Source organism: Gossypium hirsutum, chromosome D05 (genome assembly GCF_007990345.1).
Source record: "Gossypium hirsutum isolate 1008001.06 chromosome D05, Gossypium_hirsutum_v2.1, whole genome shotgun sequence".
NCBI lineage: Eukaryota > Viridiplantae > Streptophyta > Magnoliopsida > Malvales > Malvaceae > Gossypium > Gossypium hirsutum.
Window position 1 is genome coordinate 58,964,607 of NC_053441.1, and position 21,082 is coordinate 58,985,688.

Here is a 21,082-nt window from a genome sequence, read left to right on the forward strand (position 1 = left end):
TTTTGTCTGAAGGATGTTTGTTTCTGTGTTTATGCCTTATACAGAAAATGATAAGTTAAAACACGATGAAAGAAACGGCATCGTTTTGCCAAAATTTTAAGACACCATTGCGGCGTTTGTTAGGAAAACGCCACTATTTCTTGTATATTTGCGGCGTTTCCAAAAAACGCCACTAAAAATTGAATTTATAATCTGAAACGGCGCCGTTTAATAAAGCTTAATGCATATTTCAAACTATATTTTTTAACTTATTAATCTTAATTCTATTTAAAATAATATTTAAATGACAAAAACATTAATATAATTTATATCAATTGGTACTTTAAATTGATTTTTTAAAACATTATTTAAATAAATTAATCTAAACTAACCTAAACCTTTATCCGACCCCTGAAACCCTAAACCCTAAATTCTAAACCATTAACCCTTAGCCCGTAACTTGTAACCCCTAAACCCCTAACCCTTATATCCCAAACCTTAAATCCATATACCCCCTAATCCTTAAAATAGCACAACCATCCAAAATAATCCCTAAATCTTTAATAATCATAAAATAGTTATAATTGATTAAACAATAATTAATAGTAAAAACTTTTAATTTGTAATATTACATTTTTAATTTTTTTTGTATAAATTTTGAATTTTATAATATTTAAGTTTATTGATAAATAAATAAATTTAAACTATATACTCATAATTTCAATATATTAAATTTATTAATATATATTTTAGAAAGTAATAAGAACATATTTGATATAAAAATTAAAAATACCGCAAAATCTAATAACTTAAACTCTAACATAACCGTTGAAACCCTAAACCCCAAATCTATAACCCCATAACCCCTTACCCCTAAATCCCCTAAACCCTAAAGCATAACCCTTAAACCCTAAATCCTCCTTACACCTAAACATCAAATTTTCAATTACACAAACAAACGGTGACGTTTTCACAAGTAGACATATTTGCGGCGTTTTCCCGAAAAACGCCAGTAATAGAGTACATCATTCAACTGAAACGACGCCGTTCTGATAGAGTATCAAGAATATTAGCGGCGCTTACCTATAAAACGCCACAATAGAAACTGATTCCCTAACACGTAACGACATCGTATATTGCAAAATTTGTGGCGTTTTTGACTACAACGCCGGTAAAGGCTACCTTTTGCGGCGTTTTTCTATACAAACGCCGCTAAATTTCTCTTTTTTTTGTGATCTTACATTTAAATAATTAATTACCTATTTATTTAACAAATACATAATTACCAACTTATTTATTTATACCAAGATTATTTTGGTCCTATATATACAAATTAAATAATTAATAACTATATATATATCCATATGGATATATATATGCATATATATCAAAAATATCAAATGGCCGTTAAATATTTGGGTTAAATGTTTTTAAATATACAACTATTATTAATTAGTTAATTGTATCATTTAACAATCTTCAAATTATAAATTAACATGCATCCATAAAATGATCATCTAACTACCACGCACCTATATATATATCTATTAATAATTATAATATAAACTATAGTAAACTTCATTAATATATATTAATTAAATTTATTGATCATCTGGATTTATTTTATTACAAATATATAAGAACGTATATATTCACCATAAAAAATAATAAAAAACAAATCTAATTAATTAAACCCTAACATATGCATGACCGTTGAAATTAACCCTAATTAAATATCAAACCCCTAAACCTCTAACCCCTAAATTAACCTTAAATCCCAATTACATTAAATCTATACCCCGTACTCCTTAAAATACCGTCCATAACAAAATTTCCCTAAATGTTTAATATATATAATCATAAAATATATATACTCAATAATTAATTAATTGTTAAAATATATATATTTTTTGTATAAATTAGTCGAACAATATATACTACCAAAATTTATTACTCTTATAAAAAGTTAATTCTATTTTTAATATATTCTTTACATTAATACAACAATTTAAGTTTTATTTATATTTTATTTTATTCATAATTTAATATATTTTCTCTCGTAAAGTAGTTTAAATCAACTGTTATAAATAGTTAGTTGTTATATATATATACGACTTCTCTTTAATAAAAACTTTTTATATTAATCAATATTATTTGTTAATTATAATTTAAATGTAAATTGTCCCACTATATAATAAATAGAACAAAATATTATTTATTTCAACTTATAAGATATTTGTTACTATTAGCGGCGCTTCGGCAAAAACGCCGCCAAAGGTCAATACATTAGCGGCGCTTAGATACAAACGCTGCTGAAGACAAGAGAATTAGTGGCGCTCAGTTAGAAACGCCACTAAAGATCCGAGCATTGGTGGCGCTTGTATAAAAACGCCGCTAAAGACCCCAAGCATTAGCGGCGTATAGAAAAAAACGCCGCTAAAGACCCAAGCATTAGCGGCGCATAGAAAAACGCCGCTAAATATCCGAGCATTAGCGGCGCATAGACAAAAACGCCGCTAAAGACTCGAGCATTAGCGGCGCTTAGACAAAAACGCCGCTAAAGGTTTAAAAAATCGCAAAAACGACGCCGTTGGTCTTAGGTTTTTTTGTGGCGCTTTATATAAAACGCCGCTAATTCCTATTTTTAGCGGCGCTTCGGGATAATCGCCGCTGATGCTCTACCTTTAGCGGCGCTTTGGCTAAATCGCCGCTAATGCTCGATTTGTTGTGGCGCTTTTGTTCCAAACGCCGCAAAAAGTGCCGCTAAAAGCCTATTCTGGTGTAGTGATTTGGTGACAAGAGTTTAAAGAAACATCTTACTTCGGAGCCAGATGTGAGCATTGAAACAACCGACGATGATACCGACCTTATAATATTGGCTAGTGATGGTTTATGGAAGGTAAGCCCTATCTAATCACATTTTTAATGGTCCGTTACCAAGAAGCTGTCGATGCTATCAAAGGCATTAAGGATGCTCGATCTGCTGCAAAGCACCTAACTGAGGAAGCTGTTAAGAGGAGCAAGAAGGATGACATTTCCATCATTGTTGTAAAATTTTAGTGATCTGTTAGTGTGGCAACTTCACCTGGTTCCGTTCGATAACGAACTTTTTTTTTGTACCGTTCTAATGTTGGATAGAATGTTATGCATATTTTGTGTCGTATCCTAAGCTTTCTATACATAGGCAAACTATAATGAAACCGTCTAATGAAGTAAGGAAACCAAAGTTGAATTTGTAGCATTGGAACATAATAATCTACCAAGCTTTCAATCGCTTTAGCGGTTCAGCTGATCAGATACGTAATCTGCCATGAATTTCAAATTTTATGTTTAACAATCTGAATTTCCTTCAGATGTTATCCCTTAGATTCCCTCTGACGTTGTTATAAAATCCTTCATCATAGTGTAGTAAGTTGATGTTTTGGTTCTTAAGATTGGTACCATAAGCTGATTATGTCTGCAATGACTCCCTTTCGATTGCGGTTAAATGCATCCGATAAACCGAGCTTGGATTTCTTTACTTGAGAAGAAGACTGTGACAACCCATCAGTGAACCCTATCTTCCCATAGCAACCCCTTCTTCTTCCTGGTCATCTTCCCTGTCATTGTCAAGTTCACAAATATTTAGAATTGTGCTGGCATTGTAGGCACTGTAAGCGTTTATGAGTATTTAAAATTATGTTAACCTTGAAGGTAAAGCAATTATTTGAAGTTAAGCTCACCTTAGAGGCGATAGAAACTATTCAGGATTATGCTAATGTAATAAGGCGAGCTACTGTTTGATCAATGAACCTTTAGTGGAATAAAAGTGAACCCTTGGTGAAAGCAAGGGCGAACCTTGGGGGGTGGCAGGCCCTGCCCCCTTAAAATGGAAAATTTTCCATTTAGCCCTTTTAAAATTTTTAAAAATTTAAATTAGTAAAGATAAAATTACACTTTGCCCCCTAAAAATATAAAAATTTGATGTAATCTTTTAAAAATTATAAAGATATAGGCTACTAAAATGGTAAAATTACATTTTTTATGTTAAAATTACAATTTAATTTCGCCCCTAAAAAGGTTTTCTAATTTCACCCCTAGGTAAAAGGGTGCCTTTACGGTGGATGGGTACCTTTAGGTGTCATACTGTGGATGGTATCATTAAACTGAATCTAAGTCTTGACTTAACTTTTTTTTACTTGGTATATTGATGAATCGTGCTTTTGTTTGTCTTATATGAACTTCACTTTTGTAGTTTGATGGATGGTATAGACATTGACTCAAGAATATAAAATACCTTGTGAGGCTATTGAAATTAATGCCTCATCTTTTGTGGAGTGCCACTGAACAGTTCACGGAGGGGCCTAACTATCAATTTTTGGAGATATGCCTCATCTTCGTGGAGAGTGATTAAACGGTTCATGGCGAGCTCGATTGTCGATTTTTGGTATTATGCCTCACCTCTACGGAGGGCTGCTGAACAATTCATAGAGGGTCCCAACTATCAATTTTTTGGAGATATGTCTCACATCTGTGGAGAGCCATTAAATGGTTCATGGAAGGGCTTGAGTATCAATTTTTGGACATATGTCTCATCTCCGTGAATAGCCACTGAATGGTTCATAGAATGGCCCAAAGGTGACACCGTTGACCTTACGACCCAGGATTACACATGAATGTAAGAAGTTGAGAAACATAAAAAGTTGCTAACTAAATTTATAATTTTAATAATTGGGTAACCAAATTCAAACATCTAAAATAGTTCAATGATAAATAATTTTAATTGTAAATTAACTGACAACTTTATGTAATGACTGATTGCATAATTATTGATTACATATCCTATTTTATAAAGTAAAATATAATTATATTACAAGTTCTATAATATGATATCTAATGGGTTAATTTTTTAAGTTGCATATTTTTAAAATTAAAAATTTTAATATGTTAATTTATCATTATTTCAATTTATATTTGTCCTAAATATGTGATTTCTACACATATATGCGTGTGATAAGATTTCTAGCATAATTTGAATCTTTCAAACAGTAAAATTTTTAATTATTAAACTCTTGATATACTCTGAAGTTTTTTCAAGTCTAGGTTTGCTTTTGGCCTAGCTCGATCAATCCAAAAACTCATTTTACTAATTTTATATTAATATTTATACATTTAAATTTAAATTTAAAAATATTTTTATTATTTAAATGGTTTAAGAGTGTAAAAAATCCTCAAACTTAAAAAAAAACAATTAAACCCTTGCTTTTATTTTGCATTCACTTGGATATATAAAAACTTTTAAAATGCATCAAAAAGGCCCTCAAATATTTTCAAAAAAAGTAATTAAGCCTCTGGTTTTATTTTTCACTCAATTAAATACTTGAACTTTCAAAATACATCGAAAAGGCCCTCAAAATTTTTCAAAAAAAGTAATTAAGCCCCTGATTTCTTTTTTTTTTTTTTTTGCACTCAATGGGTACTTGAACTGTCAAATACATCAAAAAGACCATTTGACCGTTAACTTTAACAGTTGACTGTTAAACTTTAACAGTTGACCATTCAAATACCCAATTGAGTGCAAAAAAAAAATTCGGGGGCTTAATTTTTTTTAAAAAAGTTTGAAGGCATTTTTTATACAATTTGAAAGTTCAAGTACCCAATTGAGTGAAAAATAAAAGCTGGGGCTTAATTGCATTTTTGAAAAAGTTTGGGGGTCCTTTTGATACATTTTGAAAGTTCAAGTACCAAAGTGAGTGCAAAATAAAATCAAGGGCTTAATGGCTTTTTTTGAAAAATTTTGAAGACTTTTTACACCCTTAAACCTATTTAAATTGAATTCGCCTTGGACCAAATTGAGAGTCTATAGTCAACTTCTATCCCATATTTTTCACTCTAAAATATGAGGCGTATGTTTTTATTTATTTATTTATTTATTTTGAAATTTATTTAATATAAAATTTACAAAATAATATACTGGTGTCGAATGTGGTAAAAAACCATAATAATATTTGATTCGATATCATAATATCAAAATAAGTTTATAACTTAAATGTTTTAATTATAAATATGAAAATTTAGAAGGTTATTTTGGGAAGTGTATATATATATATTGGAGAAGAAAAAGAGAATAGAAGGAATGGTAAGAGAGGGAAAATGTTTAAAAAGTGGAGGCAGTTTGATTTCTTATTTATTTATGCTCTCAACCTAAACTTAAAAACCGTCCAAAAATAGTTCAAAACCAAAATAGAATAAACCAGATTAAAATAATAAATATAACAAGAAGATAATTAATCGAGCTCCAGTCGCACCGACTAAGGATTACCTAAGAATAAGAGAAACTGATAGTGAACTTACAAGCTCAATGTGTAACTTATGAGGGTAAAAATATTAGATATAATTTTTAAACATGCTTTCAAAAGTCAATCAGACATATATCATATACAGAAACAAAATCAGAACATATCAGATGTAGTTTACAATCCTACTCCGATCTGTTACACACCATCTCCGACCATCCCTACACACTATATAGGGTATTAAATACCCATGAAACCCTACACACCGCTTAGTGCCGGTATGAAACTTTTCAAAATATTCGCAGCCTAACTGTCAGATCGTTAGGTGATTCATCACCAAATGTAGAAATATGTGTGGCTAAGCCACCAAATATGGCAATTGAATTAAACTCCCACACTTCCTCCATAAAGACAGATCTCATCCTAATGCACATGCAGAATTAACAAATGTCTGAAATGTACATGTCATACATGCTTTTATAACAGATAAACATTTGTGTTCTAAATTTTTATATATTTGTGTATGTAAATAATGTTATTGATTTAGCATCACCAACTCGGGATTGAAGACAAAACAATGATAAACATTTGTATTCATTTAGTATTCTTAATATGATGTGTTTTTGTGTTTAGATTTTGTTTTACTCTCAATTTAATCTAATTTTTATTTTAATATCATACATATTTCACGTGTTATTATTAATTAGTTCCAAATCATACTTTTCAGTATTCATTGTATGTTATTTTTAAACACAAGTCTGTGTTATAAATATGTGATTTCCACATGCATATGTGTGTGATAAGATTTCTAGTGTTACTAAGACCTTTCAAAAAAAAATTGTAATTATTAGACTCATTGATATACTCTTTTAAATAATCTAAAATTTTTTCAAGCCTAACCCATTTTTAGCCTAGCTTGGTCAATCCAAAAAGTCCATTTGAGAGTTCAGAAAATAATAAAATTTTAAAAAATATATTTTTTAATTAAATTTAAATTTTAAAAATATCTTTTATTATTTAAATTGAATTCAAGTCGTAACTGCTCAAGACATAAAACCTTGTCCAACCCAACTCGACCATGGAAGAAGAAACATAATTTGTTTTTACAATTTGGCTTATGAAAAATAATTTAAATATAATTAAATTTTGAATTGAGTTTGAAAAAAATGTTGTGGTATATTTGTAATCTTTTGACTAAAAGAAATTGACATCCGGGTTGATTTCATAAGCCTCTGTAATACCGATTCTAAATGTTCTTCAAGATCATGAAACTCAACTAGATAATATTACTAATTTGGTTTCGAGAAACGTTGAGGAAGTATGTAATGATCTAACTTTTTTATTTTGCTATGTGCCTAGTTTGTTATTGAATTCTACTGACTGATACTTTTCTTTATTTCTCATACAATTTAGTTCTTCAACAACATATTCAAGATTTTATTTTTCTAGAATTTTATATACATTTTTCTATTTTATAAATGATTTTGAGTTTTTTATAATTTTATATAAATTAGGGTCAATTTGATAAAAATATAAAAATTAAGGACTAAAATTATAACATCCTAAACCCGGCCTAGACGTTATGGCCAAATTTGGAGGAATTACATTAGGTTATTTAAAAACCTAGAAATTGAATTTGAAGTCGTGTGTTTAGACAATATTAATTCTAGCAAATCACTTTCCAGTTTTTAAGAAAACACTCATTAAAATTATTTATTTTATTATAGAAAAACACTTAAATGATTATTTTATTTTGCAGGGGAAATTTCAGAGTATTAAATTTCAAAAATCGTGACTTAATTTGCAAAACACAAAACTTTGTAGTTTTAAGTAATAATTACTAAATTCAACTAAGCAAACCAAAACATAAAGCAAAATACAGAAACAGATTTACAACCCCCCAAAAAAATCTAGAAAGTCCTAAATAATTTAAAAACATGAACCATCCTACTTAAATAACTGAGAACCCAATCTGAGCTTCTACACGTCGTTTGGTTCTAAGTATGCCGATTACCTGAGAAGTCAAAGAACTTGGGTGAGCTTATAGGCTTAGTGTGCAACTCAACCCAAACAGGCAGAATAGACTCAAATACAATAACAATTATAGAAATAGATACAATTCAATTACATATATAATTTCAGTTTTAGATACAGATACAATCTCATATACAGAATCAGATGCAGATATAGATGCAAATACAAATGCAAATACAGACACAGAAACAGATCCTACACCCATCGACTACACACCATCTCCGTCCCACCAATACATACCAAATAGGAATATAAGAGCCCTTCCATCCGTCACACCAATAAGTGAGCATATATCACTTTTTAGAATAGCATAGTCAAGCTGCCAGAAATAATGCGGTATTCTGCCAAAATCAATAAGTGTGGTCAAGCCACCATATTAGATATGTGGTTAAACCACAAATTAAGTTATTCCGAGTTGCCCGACAATGATGGCTTATAAATATCAGTATGCAATTAAACTGCCAAAACACTTCCTCCATCACATCATCATCCCACCCCAATGCACATGTGAAAACATTTTACATACTTAGATGCACATAAATGAATCATGCTTAAATAGATTCTCAAATTACAGATCAGAAGCATAAATTATACCACAGACATGCTCTTGAATGTTACACGTACAATGTCAATATTGAATAATATGCTTTCAAAAATCACATTAACAGAAACAAAATATCAAATTTTGTATCCAGAATGCATACATAACACATTTCAGAACCTGCGAAGTGACTAATTTCAAATCGCACTTCAAATACGACCCTGACGAAATTTTATGAAAAATGGTCCCACACGGCCTAACAGACCCAACCCGTGTGGCCTGCACGGCCTGGCACACAGCCTAACACACACCTGTGTAGCCTACACGGCCCAAATAACCCAACCCGTATGACCCACATAACCTGGCACATGGCTATGTGACGTCGATAGTGGGTTTTTCGACATCGTGTCATTCGCTATTTTTTTATATTTCCATTACACACCTAGTCGGTTTTCAATGCTAACACCACTACGAGGATTCCAGCACCTAAACCGACATTTTAGAACGTAAGAATTATTAGTAATATGCTAAATCCAAGTCACTAATTCGATCGCAAATGCTAAACACTTAGCCTAGGCTTAGTGTGTAACTCAACCCAAACAGGCAGAATAGACTCAAATACAGTGAAGAAGAAAGAATGTTGTGGGTACAATAGCCAAAGGAAGAAGAAGAAAGAATGTTGTGCGTAGAAAGACAAAACTATTAAGCAAAGAAAAGCATGTAATGAAATAAGCAATGAAAGAATGTTGAAGTTTCTCACATAATCATTCAGCTTTCTGTGATATTTCAATTATTTACAAACAGGAGGTCCAAGACAATTTGCAATGCCAAGAACAGGCTCTACGAACTCCATTAATGCTATGTCCCTGCAACGCAACCATATATAACAGTAGCAGATAATGAAAATCTGTGAATGTCAGTGTAAGCATGAAAAGGAAACATGAATGCAAGTTTCAAGCAATGGCATTTATTAGATGGAGCTATGGATGGGTGGCATTTATTAGTGAAGTTCACTCCCTTGAGTATCTTACAAAGCAAGCTGCTATAACTGAAGCAGATAATAAAAAACAATCATTGCATAGTCATGAATTAAGCAATGAAAAGCATGTCATGGATTAAGCAAATGAAAGAAAATTACCTTGATTGGATGCTTGAAAAGTAATGATAGACCTTGGACATCAAAAGAAACTAAAAACAGTGAAGAAGAAAGAACGTTGTGGGTACAATAGTCAAAAAAAGAAGAAGTGAAGATAAAAAAAGGCAAAATTATTAGTAAGAAATCCCATCTTTTTTCTTTTAGCTTTTCTCTTTGGTGTCTGCCATTATTAGTTGGCATTTTTATACTGAATTTTCTCAACAGTTGTATCTATCAGTTGGTAATAAAACCTTTTATCTGCTCTCAAATTTTCAAAGATAGATATGATTGTCTAAAATCCATGGAAATGTCTTTTGCATTAATTCTTGACAATACCAACAAGTATTGCAGCGATCTTGGTGCTCAATTGTAACAGATAATAATAACTAATGAGAGAGTATGGGAAAAGCAGGGTATAGTTACTGGTGTTGTTCTTGTTGGTATTCAATTTTGGATTCAACTCAGGACAATTCTTTACATATGGATTTGTAAGATGTGAATGAATCTATTCAATTTTTTTTATATATAAATAAATCTATTCAAGTTAAAATAAATATATATATTCTTGGGTAAACTACATTTCTGGACTCAAGTCGTGGTTTATTGGTCGAGTGTTTACCTTCTTTAGAAATAGATGGAGTTCGAATGATCATTGTACCAAAAAAAAAATTACATTAGTCACTAAACTATAGAAAATTTTTGTTGTGATCACAATTACAATTTTTAGTCCTCAATTTTTATACTCTCAATCAGTTTAGTCTTGATAATATTAAAAATTTTAAAACATTATAAAATTAAAAAGTAGATAAAAATTCAAAAATAAATACAGTGAGAGAAAATGAGGGTAATTATTTTTAAACCCTCCAAAATTTCTCTTTATTATCAGTATCAAAATATTCAATACCCATTCTTTTAAAAAAACATAGAAAAGGAAAACATTAAGTAAAATTATTTGATCTCTGTTTTTTTTACGTCTTTTGTTTCTTGACATAGCTTTTACATTATAAGAAAAGATAAAATTCTGAATATAATTTATTTTTACAATTTGGGTTTCGAAAAATAATTTATCGGTAAAGAAATTAATTTGAATTGAGTTTGAAAAAGAAACTTTTGTGGTATATTTTGTATTCTTCTAACTAAAAAAATGAGATTAGGATCAATTTTATAAGCCTCTATAATACCAGTTCTAGATGTTGTTTAAGAGCATGAAACTCAACTTGATAATAGAAGTGATTCGGTTTCAAGAAATATTGAGGAATCATGTAATGATCTAACTTCTTCTTTCTTTTTTTTGGTTTTGTTCAATTTTTAATTTGTTATTGAATTCTATTCTCCATCTTCTAATATTACTATATTGTTTTATAAAAAATTATTCCACAAGTTCTTTATAGAAATTGGTATTCTTGCTATGGTCCATTCAATGCTCAGTGAATTGTTTCTGTCAAAGTAAAACATCGACAATCATTAGGTTTCATTGTATCATCGAAGTCAATTTGCGAGTAACTCTTTCGTACAGCAATAGATAGATGGGGGCAAATAGAACTTTAAAATAATGATATTGATACACACCTTAAAACTTTTTTTAATTTCTCATAAATTTATTTTTATCTCCGCACATTAACAGTTAAGGAAACAATAATCAAAGAAAACAAACAATATTATAAGTCAATTTTTATGGTCTTCGGGGCAACTTTCGTTTTTAAGTTCCACATAGGTAAAGTAAATTCGATATTAATGTTTTCAAAATTGTATTTCAAAATTGTAATGAGGGATAATTGTTTTTAAACCCCTCCAAAATTTCTCTACTTTGTATATATTGAAAATTAAAGAATATTATGTCTTTTTACAATACTTTCCTAACTTTTATTGTAAATAAAACCAAGATCATAGTTTTGCCTCACCTTAAATCATTTTGATTAATATATGTTTATATTAATATTTATATATTTTTATAATTAAATTTAATTTTAAAAATATTTTATATTATTTAAATTGAATTCGAGTTGGACCGACTCAAGACATGGAGGGATTTATAGCCATCTTCTATTGTGTATATATATTTTTATATAAAATTTAAAATTTATTAAAATTAACGAAATAATAGACTAGTGTTGAATGTGATAAAAGTCCATAATAATATTTCATTCGATATCATATCAAAATAACTTTATAACTTAAATGTTTTAATTATAAATATGAATATATAAAATTAAAAAGACCATACATTGTTCATACCTCTTATCCTCCACGGGGGGTTGAAGCGAAGAACATTTTTAAAGTTTGGATGGTCATCCCACTCCAACGATTCCCACCATTCTGTGTCTGACCTGATGGTAAGAGAAGGTGGAGCATATGCAAATGGCTGCCCATTACCAACAAGGGGAACAAATGGAGGAATTCTCTTCAGTTTATCACATCTAATAATACGGATAAGTTGGAGAGAATCACAAACCATCACTCCACTTTTGCTGCATATGCTCTTCAAATTTCGTAAGGAAAATAGAATCAATTCTCTCAATTTAGGAAGATGGAATTTGATTAATGCATCACTCCCTTTTTCTTCAACTTCTGATGTTTCTGCTCCCAATATTTCGACTAGCTGACTACAACCCTCCACTTGTATATTTTCCAGGTTTTGGAGGTTTGGAAGCAACCAATGTGGAAGCAACGTCTTCATACTTGAGCAGCTCCCTACATAAATTTCCTTAAGATGGGAAAAGGTGGTAGACGGAGCCAATGTTGATGTTGTTGCTGAACCAATTCCTGCATCTTTCATAATAAGGGCACTCAACTTTGGCAGAAGTTGAAGATACAACAACTCGAGGCTCTGAAATGGATGAGCGGAAGAAGAGGCAAAAGAGGACAAGGGAACAACACACTCTATCCCTTTACAATCATAAATCCTCAAGTCAATCGCATTTTTGAAGGAACAATTATCATCGACTAAGCTTCTCAAATAGTCGCACTTTACAATAATCAACTCTTGAATTTCAATTGGGTGCATAATTAACTCACCTTCCCAATTCTGGACTCCTCCAATTGTTACTGTTTTATCTCTTTCAGCAGGAATAAAAGATGAGCCCACATGTAAATAGTACTTGATGAGATTTTCCTTACTTTGTTGCATTGAGGAGATGAACTTATTGAATTCGTTGATGTCTTCGAAACGTCCGGTAAAGCACTCCAACTTTTTCAATGGTTCCATCTCCTCTGCTTTTAGACTTGTTTTTTCATTGTACACATCAAAACTCAAGTGCTGAAGGTGAACGAGTTTTGGTAAAAGTCCAGCGGGTATCTCTTTCAGAGTATGCACTCCAAGATCAAGATATCTTAGCTCTATCAGCATATCCATGCCTTCAGGGACTTCCTCAATTTCAGTCTGATTAAGGTCCAACTTCTTCAATTCTTGAAGCATTGAAAGACATGGCATATCTCTTAATTTATAACAGCCACGAAGCAACAATGTTGTGAGGTTCTTTAGTTCAGAGATGGAATTTGGTAAAATTTCGATCTCCGTATAGGACAAATTGAGGACACAAAGATAGGGCATGTTTATGAAGAAAAAATATGGGATCTTCTTTATAGGGTTAAACTGCAATAACAAGGTCGTGAGCAGTTGACATTTTGTGGGCAGCACATCTGCGGGAAATTCCGTTATGGAGTTATCCATAAGCGGCACTTTTTCAATATCTGGACTCCATTGCCCCCTTTTCGGTAATTCTTTTAATTGCAAGCCTGCTTGTACTATATATCGAGGATTCATACTTGTGATCGACAGTGCCATGTCTCTCACTGCATCATGCATCTTTATGCGAGGTTGACCAAATAAATTAGTAATATTTTCCAACAAGCAGTTATCTCCTAACTTCTTCAAAATAACATGGCCCTTGTCTTTCATTTCTTGTCTTGTATCCATATCATCTATGAATCCCTCCTCAATCCAGCACTCAATTAGTTCATCCTTTTCAATTCCAAAATCTTTCGGGATATAATGCGCAATGTAAGAAACAATATTTCACTCTCTCGTCCTTTAAGTGATCGAAGCTAAATTTCAAGCTCTCGATTACCTCAGCTTCCACTCCTTCCACTTTCCCTATTCTCTCTTTCAATTCCCTGAGTGCATTATTCCAAATAAGTGGGTTATCTTCTCCTTTCATGGTACCAGCTACCACGACAATTGTAAGAGGTAGACCCGCACATTCCTTGACAACATGCTTCAGAGTAGGCATTATAGTTGGACTTTGAACAATGTTAGGTCCAACTTTATTCAAGAATAGTATCAATGCCTCTTCTTCTAAAAGAGGCTTCACTTTTATCACCTTACAACCCATATACTTACAGACATGCTCCAAACGGGTTGTCAACACCAACTTGCAGCCATTGCTGCCACTCGGCTCGAGGATCCCAACTTCCTCTAGAGAGACTTTATCCCACACATCATCTAGGATTAGAACATGCTTTCCTGCGTTCTTCAGCATTTCTGACAAGATTGCTGCTCGTCTGAGCTTGTCCTCTTCTTTGTCTAAATATTTCTTCACCTCCAATGCACTTGCAATATTATCTTGTACCTTCATTACATTGAACTCCTTTGATATGGTAACCCAGATTACCCTTTCGAATCTTTGTTCTTTCAAAAGATCATTGTGGATGTGCTTCATGATAGTGGTTTTACCCACACCACCCATCCCCCAAACCCCAATCTTGCTCACCTCCTCCTGCATCAAACATGCCCAAATCTCATTTCTGACAGCTTCTTCTCCAACTAGCTCTGATGTTGGCAGTGGCAACCCAGCACTTGGACCATCCATGGCAAGACCTTCAGAGGCATTAGGAGCGTTATCAAGAAATTTCTTCATTTCTCGAGTCTTTTCATCAACCAGCTTCCCGTTGCAAGCACGGCAGAGATATCTCCCGTTACTGACTTTATTTTCAACAACTTGTGCTTCCCTAATCATCTCTTTCACAGCTTTCAACCAATTTTCAACTCCCTTCTTCGGTATCTTCCCCAGAGGACGAAGAAGCTCTGCTTTCAATTGCAGCTCTATATCTTCCATTTTGCAATTCAACTCATCTCTCATCCTCTTGAAGTTTCTCACATAATCATTGAGCTTTCTGTGATATTGCAAGTATTTACAAGCAGGAGTTCCAAGACAATTTGCAATGCCAAGAACAGGCTCTACGTACTCCATTGCTATGTCCCTGCAACGCAATCATATATAACAGTAGCAGATAATGAAAATCTGTGAATGTATTGGCTTTTTGATATGTCAGTGTAAGCATGAATGCAAGTTTCAAGCAATGGAGTTTATTAGATGGAGCTATGGATGGGTGGCAGACAGAAACATGATGAAATTTGTATATCCAGAATTAACCTCTCAATGTATAGAAAATGCTAGATTCAAGTGTGCAACAGAATATTAAGAGGAAAAATGTTCAACAGTTTGGTATTTCAACATTATATTGCTTCTGGGTAGCTCTTTTGGTATTAATTTCTAACTATAGTAGATTATGTCTGCTGATCATCCAGTCTTGAAATCTAAAACTGTTGATAATCAGCAGAGGCAATCATAGCTTCAGATCTTATTACAATTATTCATCTTTCTTGTTATGTAAAAGCAAAGGAAATCATGTCATGAGCTGATAATAAGCAAACAAATTTCAATTGAGCTGAATTGCATATTTAAGGATCAAAGAATGGGAAGCAGAAATTGCCTGACCTACTGGCTGAAAAGTGTTGAGAGATTAGAACCGAAAATGAAGCAGTAAAGTTCACTCCCTTGACTATCTTACAAAGCAGTTGCAGGTAATAAAAAACAATGATTGCATAGTCATGAACTAAGCAATGAAAAGCATGTCATGGATTAAGCAATGGCGTCTATTAGATGGAGCTATGGATGGGTGACAGACAGAAACATGATGAAATTTGTATATCCAGAATTAACCTCTCACTGTATAGAAAATGCTAGATTCAAGTGTGCAACAGAATATTAAGAAGTAAAATGTTCAACAGCATGAGATTTCAACATTATATTGCTTCTGGGTAGCTTTTTTTCGTATTAATTTGTACCTATAGTAGACTATGTCTGTTGATCATCCTATCTTAAAATCTATAATCAGTAGAGGAAATCATTGCTTCAGATCTTATTACCTTGACTATCTTACAAAGCATAGCTGTTTTCGTATTAATTTGTAACTATAGTAGATTATGTCTACTGGTCATCCTGTCTTAAAATCTAAAACTGTTGATAATCACTAGAGGAAACCATTGCTTCAGATCTTATTACCCTGACTATCTTACAAAGCTAGCTGCAATAACAGTAGCTGATAATAAAAAACAATCATTGTATAGTCATGAATGAAGCAAATGACAGGAAATTACCTTGACTGGATGCTTGAAATTAGTGATAGACCTTGTAGATGAAAAGAAATTAAAAAAAGTGAAGAAGAAGGTGAAAACAGAAATAAGCAAAGTTGTGACAGGAATTAATGGGAAAGTATGTGAAGAAGAAGAAGAAAGAGAAAATAATTAATAATTAATGGGAAAGCATAATTACATGTATAAAAAGACGAGTAAGAAATCCATCTTTTTCTGACTTTTTTCTTTGCTGTCAGCCATTAAAATTGCCATTAAATAATAATTAGGTTTAATGATAAATTTGGTCACTAACTTTTGTTTATTTTGTCAAAATGTTTCTAACTCTATTTTTGAGCTTTTCTTCACCATCAACCTTTGTTTCAATATTTCTTTTCTTTCAAAAGTTTTGAAGACAAAACAATGATAAACATTTGTATTCATTTAATATTCATGTATTTTTGTGTTTAAATTTTGTTTCACACTCAATTTAATCTAATTTTTATTTTAATATCATACATATTTCATGTGTTGGCATTAATTAGTTTCGAATCATACTCTTCATTATTTATTGTATGTTCTATTAAAATGCAAATATGTGATCTAAATACGTGATTTTCACACGCATATGCTTGTGATAAGATTTCTAGTGTTATTAAAACATTTTAAACTAGACTCATTGATATAATCTTAAAAATAATTTAAAATTTTTTCAAGCCTAACCCATTTTTAGTCCAGCTCAGTCAACCCAGAAAAGTCCATTTGAGAGATCAGAAAATAATAAAATTTAAAAAATATTTTTATATTCTTAATTAAACTTAAAATTTAAAAATATTTTTTATTATTTAAATTGAATTCGAGTTGGAACAGCTCGTGACATAAAAACCTTGTCCAAGCCCAACTCAACCATGGAAGAAGAAACACATTTTGTTTTTACAATTTGGATTTTGAAAATAATTTAAATGTAATTAAAATTTGAACTGAGTTTGAAAAAAATTGTGGTATATTTTGTAATCTTTTGACAAAAAAAATGACATCCGGGTCGATTTCATAAGTCTACATAATATCAGTCCTAGATGTTCTTTAAGAGCATGAAACTGAACTTTTTTATTTCGTTTTGTTTCTAATTTGTTATTGAATTCTATTGAATGATACTTTTCTTTATTTATCATACATTTTAGTTATTCAACAAAATATTCAAGATTTTATTTTTCTAGAATTTTATATACATTTTTCTATTTTATAAATGATTTTAAATTTTTTTATATAAAATCAGGGTCAAATTGATAGAAATATATATATATAAATTGAGGACAAAAATTGTAATGCCACAAACCTGGTTTATACGTTATGGTCAAATCTGGAGGAATTACATTAACTTTGACCATATTAATTCTAGCGAATCACTTTTCAATTTTTAAGAAAACAATCATTAAAACTATTTATTTTGTTATAGAAAAACACTTAAGTGATTACTTTATTTTGCAGTGAAAAATTTTAGAGTACTAAAATTTGAAAACCATGACTTAATTTGTAAAACACAAAATCTTGTAGTTATAAGTAATAATTACTAAATCCAACTAAGCAAAGCAAAATTCAGAAAAAGATTTACAATCCCCCAAAAAAATCAGAATGTCCAGAATAATTTTAAAACATGAACCATCATACTTAAATAATTGAGAACTCAATCTGATCTCTTGCACGTCATCTGGTCCTAAATATGTTGATTAATTGAGAAGTTAGAAACATTGGGTGAGCTTACAGGCTCTGTAACACCCCAAACCCGACCTATACATTATGGTCAAATCTAGATATGTTACTACAATTTATTTGAAAATCCAGAATCTATCTATTCGACTTATAAAACAATGCTAGCTCTTATTAAGTAAAATCCGAGTTTATTTGGGGAAAATATCCTTCTTAACCATTTCGATAAATTTGTCAATTATTTACTCGTAAAACACTTATGCTTATAGCGAAAATTCTTAGTCGAGTCCGATTTTGGAAACACGGTTTGTTGCTACATAATTTAACATTTTGTAGATCGAATTTAAACCAACCAAAAATGTTTAAATAAAGCGAAAATAAACCTAATCTTATAAACAGTCCAAAAAAAGTTCAAAACCAAAACAGAATAAACCAGATTAAAATAAGAAATATAACAAGAAGATAATTAATCGAGCTTCAGTCTCACCGACCCACCTAAGTCTAAGGATTACCTAAGAATAAGAGAAACTGAGAGTGAGCTTACAAGCTCAATGAGTAACTTATATAAGAGTAAAAATATAAGATATAATTTTCAAACATGCTTTTGGAAGTCAATCAGACATATATCATATACAGAAACAGAATCAGAACATATCAGATGTAGATTACAATCCTACTCCGATCCATTCACACCATCTCCGACCATCTCTACACACCAAATAAGGTATTAAATACCCATCAAGCCCTATACACCGCTTAGTATCAGTATGAAACTTTTCAAAATATTCGTAGCCTAACTGTCAGATCATTAGGTGATTCATCGCCAAATGTAAAAATATGTGTGGCTGAGCCACCAAATATGGCAAATGAGTTAAACTCCCACACTTCCTCCGTAAACACAAATCTCATCCTAATACACATGCAGAATTAACAAATGTCAGAAATGTACATATCATACATGTTTTTATAACAGATAAACATTTGTGTTCTAATTTTTTTATATATTTGTGTATGTAAATAATGTTATTGATTTAGCATCACCAACTCTGGGTTGAAGACAAAACAATGATAACCATTTGTATTCATTTAGTATTTTTAATATGATGTGTTTTTGTGTTTAGATTTTCTTTTACTCTCAATTTAATCTAATTTTTATTTTAATATCATACATATTTCACGTGTTATTATTAATTAGTTCCAAATCATACTTTTCAGTATTCATTGTATGTTATTTTTAAACACAAGTTTGTGTTATAAATACTTGATTTCCACATGCATAATCGTGTGATAAGATTTCTAGTGTTATTAAGATCTTTCAAAAAAAATTGTAATTATTAGACTCCTTGAGATACTCTTATAAATAATCTAAAATTTTTTCAAGCCTAACCCGTTTTTAGCCTTGCTTGGTCAATCCAAAAAGTCCATTTGAGAGTTCAGAAAATAATTGTAACAGCCCAATTTTCAGTAGAGTTGGAACGGTGATTTGAGATCACTAAATCCGACGAATAAGTTAGAAAAATTTGATAATTATTAATAATTTATAGGTTAAGTGTGATAATAGAAATATTTTGAATTGGTGAATTTTGTGATTTTAAAAGGAAAAATTATTACGTAAATTGAGTTAAAACGAGGTGTCGAGACCTCAAAATTATAAATCAAGCCAAAAATATTTATGGAATGTTAATAAGTTGGTATTAAAGTTTCGTTAGAAAATTTTAATGTTTGGATAGTTAATTAATTAAAAAGAACTAAATTGTAAAAGGTGTAAAATTTGCTAAAAATTATTAAATAGCTTAAGAAATAATTAAAGGAGGACCAAATAGGCAATTAGACATGTGGGCAAAAAGGCTGGACGGTAGAAATATAAAAATTAGTGAAGAGGTAATGTGAACTAATGGCAAAATTGGAAATTTTGTAAAATTAGTGAATAAATATCTTTCTAAAAGAATTTTCTAGCAAATTCTTCATATTTTCCAGCCAAAAATGGCACACAAGAGTTCTCTAAGCTGGTTCTTCATCATTTTTATACTATGTAAGTTCAATTCCTGATTATTTCTTGAAATTTTTGTGTTTTTGTGACTTTTTCAACTAGGTCCACTTGTTGAAGTTAGATTTTTTGATTCTATGAAAGAAATTGAAAGTTGCTATGAATATGTGCTGGATGTATATGATGATTTAGATTGGAATTAGAGATTTAAATTGTTTATATGCCGATTTTATTGAAAGAATTGAATAGATAGTGAATGTTTGAGACCTAATTGTAAAAGAGTTTGAAGTTAGGGTTTTATGTGAAAACTCTGAATTTCAATAGTTGTGAAATAACTTATAATTTCTGGATAAAGTATTAATTGAGAAAAAATTAGCTTAATCGAGGGGTTAATTGAGCAAAGGCTCACTACACCAGAATAGGCCTTTAGCGGCACTTTTAGCGGCGTTTGGAACAAAAGCGCCACAAAAAATCGAGCATTAGCGGTGATTTAGTCAAAGCGCCGCTAAAGGTAGACCATCAGCGGCGATTTCCAAGAAGTGCAGCCAAAAATAGGAATTAGCGGCGTTTTATATAAAGCGCCACAAAAAACCTAAGACCAACGACGTCGTTTTTGCGATTTTTAAACCTTTAGCGGCGTTTTTACTTTAGCGCCGCTAATTCTCCGATCTTTAGCGGCGTTTTTATCTGAGCGCCACTAATGTTCTGGCCTTTAGCGGCGTTTTTGTCTAAGCGCCGCTAATGCTCGTATCATTAGTGGCGTTATTGTCTGAGCGCCACTAATTCTTTGTTCTTTAGCGGCGTTTTTTTCTAAGCGCCGCTAAAGTTCGTGTTTTTAGTGGCGTTTTTATCTGAGCGCCACTAATACTCTGGCCTTTAGCGGCGTTTTATATGTAAGCGCCGCTAATGCTACCCTTAGCGGCGTTTTTTCCGAAGCGCCGCTAATAGTAACAAAAATCTTATAAGTTGAAATAATTAATATTTTGTTCTATTTATTATATAGTCGTATATATTATTTATAAATTATAATTAACAAATAATATTGATTAATACAAAAAGTTTTTATTAAATA

At 31.3% G+C, this 21,082-nt stretch overlaps 1 protein-coding gene across 1 annotated transcript; it reads right to left on the reverse strand.

Annotated features, from left to right (window-relative positions):
* Positions 1-9,619: 9,619 nt before the first annotated feature.
* On the reverse strand, positions 9,620-15,739 carry LOC107902258 (disease resistance protein At4g27190). The gene is made up of 5 exons (XM_041092780.1): positions 15,682-15,739; positions 14,032-15,163; positions 12,531-13,925; positions 12,292-12,443; positions 9,620-9,695 (listed from the first exon to the last, which is right to left on the reverse strand). The coding sequence occupies exons 2-5, from the start codon at positions 15,151-15,153 to the stop codon at positions 9,620-9,622; spliced, it is 2,745 nt and encodes a 914-aa protein (XP_040948714.1). The 5' UTR covers positions 15,154-15,163; positions 15,682-15,739.
* Positions 15,740-21,082: the final 5,343 nt, after the last annotated feature.

Excerpts from the sequence above, each read along its gene's own strand:
- LOC107902258 (XM_041092780.1), bottom strand. The coding sequence starts at position 15,153 with ATGGAGTACGTAGAGCCTGTTCTTGGCATTGCAAATTGTCTTGGAACT. Across the intron at positions 12,444-12,530 it reads TGGGAGCAGAAACATCAGAA|AGCATATGCAGCAAAAGTGG; the intron begins GTTGAAGAAAAA and ends CGAAATTTGAAG. Across the intron at positions 9,696-12,291 it reads CCACCTTCTCTTACCATCAG|GGACATAGCATTAATGGAGT; the intron begins GTCAGACACAGA and ends GTTGCGTTGCAG.